Source organism: Wasmannia auropunctata, unplaced genomic scaffold (genome assembly GCF_000956235.1).
Source record: "Wasmannia auropunctata unplaced genomic scaffold, wasmannia.A_1.0 LD336103.1, whole genome shotgun sequence".
Classification (NCBI taxonomy): Eukaryota; Metazoa; Arthropoda; class Insecta; order Hymenoptera; family Formicidae; genus Wasmannia; species Wasmannia auropunctata.
This window is the reverse complement of record NW_012026787.1, coordinates 1,196,551-1,200,168: the sequence shown is the minus strand read 5'-3', so window position 1 is coordinate 1,200,168 and position 3,618 is coordinate 1,196,551. Positions and strand designations below refer to the sequence as shown.

Genomic DNA, 3,618 nt, shown 5'->3' with positions numbered 1-3,618 from the left:
TTTTTGATATCTTGAATAGTTTTCGAGATATAACAAAAGAAAAAAAAATTAATTTACATATAAGAGATGGTTTCATCCCTTTAAACCGTTTTTTAGTATCAACTGATAATTTCTAAATTCATCTATTTATGTGACCTCAAAGTGTACCAAGTTTCATTAAAATCAGAATTTGACACTTCGCGAGGTTCCCTTATAAGCTCACGGACTTATCCGTCGGAAATATTTATTACTATAGTTCAAGTTTCGTGAACTAGAGGCGCTAATGGATTTATTCCACCCTATTCTCAGCTCTCAGGTTTCTCTCTGATACTAGTTTCATGACATGAAATTTCAATTTTATTGTATCATATATTAAGATATAAAATAATATATATAGTTTCTATTTGTATTTAATTTTTAAAAATTTAAAAATTAAAATAAGATGAAAAAAAACTAAAAAAGAATGCGCAACTTCTATATGAAAAAAAATTCATATTGGATTGTCAAAATCAAATATATTGAACATACTAAATTATTGGATGGATAATCGTTTTGGAAACACTGTGCTATTGGCACATCTTTTTTAATTTTTTTTACATAACAAAATATATACGGTATTCTACCATCTTATTTCCCTGTGCATTATTAATGAAACGTAATTTATAACAATTATAATAATAAACGAAAAACATTTAATATAATTCATATTTATATAGAAATATTGTGATTTTTTTTAATTACCCTTCGATATATGTATTTCTTTTATAAAACATAAAGATATACTTAAAATGTATTAAAAAGGAAAGAAACCTTATAGACCTAACCAAAATTATAACTTAACTTATGAGCGTTGATATTAATAATTATAATAATAATAAATTCTACATCTACATATTTGGGAACCCTAAACATAATCAGACATAAATTAAAATAATGATATATGTCAGATTATTGCCTTAGTTATATAATCCAAACGTTGGATCGGAACGTAAATAAGTATCAATTATTGCGTAAAAATAATAACCACTGTATAAATATTTTCCATTGTTGTGTCATGTGTATATCGATAACTAAATCATCTAATAAACATAGGTATTGTATGGCGAGGAAAAAAAATTAAATATAATCGTTTCACATGCACCTTTCTTTTACGCTTTTTGACACTTGGATTTATCTTAACGGGATTGTAAAGGTATCAGAGTATAATGCCAATGAGTTTTTTTACCCAATTTTACACATTTACATTTTTGTTAACGCCATCGATTCAGGCAATTCAACAAATAATGCAATTCGGCTTCTCTTGTACATTCCCATTGGCCTTCTCGATCTCTTTCAGTAATGTGTGAAAAATATCTGCAACAGACTACGGAAAGCACGTTTGAAAGTTTCGTAGTTATACTATAATTCGAGAATGCGAAAGTGTCTGCAGAAAGTACCTACCTCATTTTGTTTCGCACTGGTTTCTAAAAATGCTGCGTTCCAGGAGTTTGCTAAACGTTTTCCTTGATCTGTCGTGATCATACGATCAACGTACAGATCCGTTTTGTTGCCCACTAATACGATCGGAACGCTGTGAAAAAAAAAGATAATATTCAGCAATCGTAAATGGCGCGAATAAAAATCGTACGAATATCGAGCATTCGAGAACGCAGGGACTTACTGGAGCTTTCCAGTGATGTCGAGTAATTTGTCATAAATAATTTGTACAATCTCAAAACTCTTCGCACTGGTTATGCTATACACCAGAACGTAGCCGTGGATGTCCATCGAATACTGAGTAGGAAATATACTATATTCATCCTGACCGGCCGTATCTACTAACTTGAGTTCGTAATCTTGACTATTTACTCGTGTACTTTTTGTGAACGCTGTAACACATGCGAAAAACACACTGTAGCACACTGTCAAACCACAAAACACAATGCACAATCTACATTTAACAAAATTGAAGATCCTTAGAATAAGATAATTGAGGCCGAGGGGTCAACCACTATGGGAATCAGTGTACATTTCGTTAGGAATATATTGCTAGTATTGTGGCAATACAATACTAGCAATATGTTTTCAATACATAGCAATACCTCAAGCAATACATTAGCAATACTTGGCAATATTGTGTAATAGGTGGCAATACATGAGGTAATAGATGACAATATGACTGAAAATACGAAAGCAATGCAATAGCAATACTAGCAATAAAGTGTGACGTATTGGCAATCACTGTACATTTTTGTAGTAGTGGTTGACCCCTCGATTGTGAGGCTAAATAAGTAGATGGACGAAAGTAATTCTTACTATTTTCTATTGTAGGATCATACGAGTCTACAAATTGTCCCTCGACGAACTGTATACTAAGGGATGATTTACCTGTTGAAAATTAAATGTGTGCCATTAAAGCATTTATATATTCAAGTAAATATACGCAATATATTTAACAGTTGTATATGGAACAAGTATAAATCACTATATAAATTTTAGATTGACTGATAATGAAACAGATCTAAATCGCTAGTGCTCTTGCCTCTCGTCGCAAAAGTTCCGAGTTGCATATATTCGTGAAAGAAAGAGATATCTACACTCCACGCAGATTATAACTGCAATGTTGCAGCAACATTGTAACATTCCGGTTACATTGCAGAAGTATTACCAAAGTTGCTGCAATATTGTAGTTATAATCTGTGCTCGCTGTGCATGTCTTACCTACGGATCTATAGCCCATAATAGCTATTTTCCTCTGCTTGGGCGGCATGTTGTAGCATTTACAAACTGAAAAGCAGCAAGGATATTCAGTGGAAGCTGATGCATAATCCAGCTAAAACCTGCGAACAGGGGAAAGACTTTGTAACCGGGGGCCACATCCTCCTCGCGTTCATTAGCATCGCGAAATTGTACGGCGATAACGTGAATGAGCTATCTTTAACGGAGCGGAGCTATCTCACATTCGGAGGGCCACAAAAGACGACGCGATGTTTCTCCCTCGGGAGTAACGGGGCGGGGAAAAGTCTACAAGATGAAAACAACGGCTGAGGAAGACATTGCGCAAATCTTGCAAGTCCGGACGCGTCGTTTACGTCACCGATTGACATGTATTTACGTAACGATAATCGCGCCGCAGTAATTTTCAATCTATCACTCGCGCGGTCGCGAAGACGAGAACGTCCGCCGCTTGACATCCGCGAGACATTTTTCTTTCTTTCCAAGCGACATTTCTATTCCGCAGCTTCCGCCCCTCCACGAGGAAGTAAACAGTTTAACGAGGCTGGTACACACAATACCTATCTCCGTGCGAGTCTCTCCCCCGATCGACGACGGACGGACTGGCGGATCTCGAAAGAAATGCTAATGCGGCGCGATGAAAAGAATTTAAAAAAAAAAAAAAGAGAAAAAGATAGAGAAAAGAAGAAAAAAAAGGGTACACGCATGCACGGGTCGGAAGTGCGTCTTACATCGGTGCGTAACGCCCCTTGGAAGCGGTGACGTTTCCCCGTGGAGTCGCGCATAAACCGACGGCGCCTCGTCGCACTTGTCGTGTGCCGGAAGAAAAATAACGTTCCGAACTACGCACCGTTTGATGCACGTACTACGGACGCACGCGTACGTACGTACATACGGTAGTGTGTCGGTAGTGCGATGCACGAG

The 3,618-nt window shown here is 36.4% G+C and overlaps 1 protein-coding gene across 4 annotated transcripts in view; it reads right to left on the bottom strand.

Annotated features, from left to right (window-relative positions):
* Window positions 1-1,010: 1,010 nt before the first annotated feature.
* Window positions 1,011-3,618, bottom strand: part of LOC105457354 (GTP-binding protein Rheb homolog) — a 3,741-nt gene continuing 1,133 nt past the window's right edge. Inside the window, exons 1-6 of one of the 4 annotated variants that reach the window (XM_011701973.1) lie at window positions 3,426-3,596; window positions 2,680-2,798; window positions 2,275-2,346; window positions 1,640-1,847; window positions 1,420-1,549; window positions 1,011-1,342 (exon numbers count right to left, since the gene is read on the bottom strand). In XM_011701973.1, coding sequence (XP_011700275.1) covers window positions 1,253-1,342; window positions 1,420-1,549; window positions 1,640-1,847; window positions 2,275-2,346; window positions 2,680-2,728 — 549 coding nt within the window. In that variant the 5' untranslated portion in view covers window positions 2,729-2,798; window positions 3,426-3,596 and the 3' untranslated portion in view covers window positions 1,011-1,252. Of the gene's footprint in view, window positions 1,343-1,419; window positions 1,550-1,639; window positions 1,848-2,274; window positions 2,347-2,679; window positions 2,799-2,918; window positions 3,153-3,254; window positions 3,330-3,425; window positions 3,597-3,618 lie in introns of those variants that run through there. The other 3 variants (XM_011701989.1, XM_011701997.1, XM_011701980.1) reach the window with 3 other exon arrangements.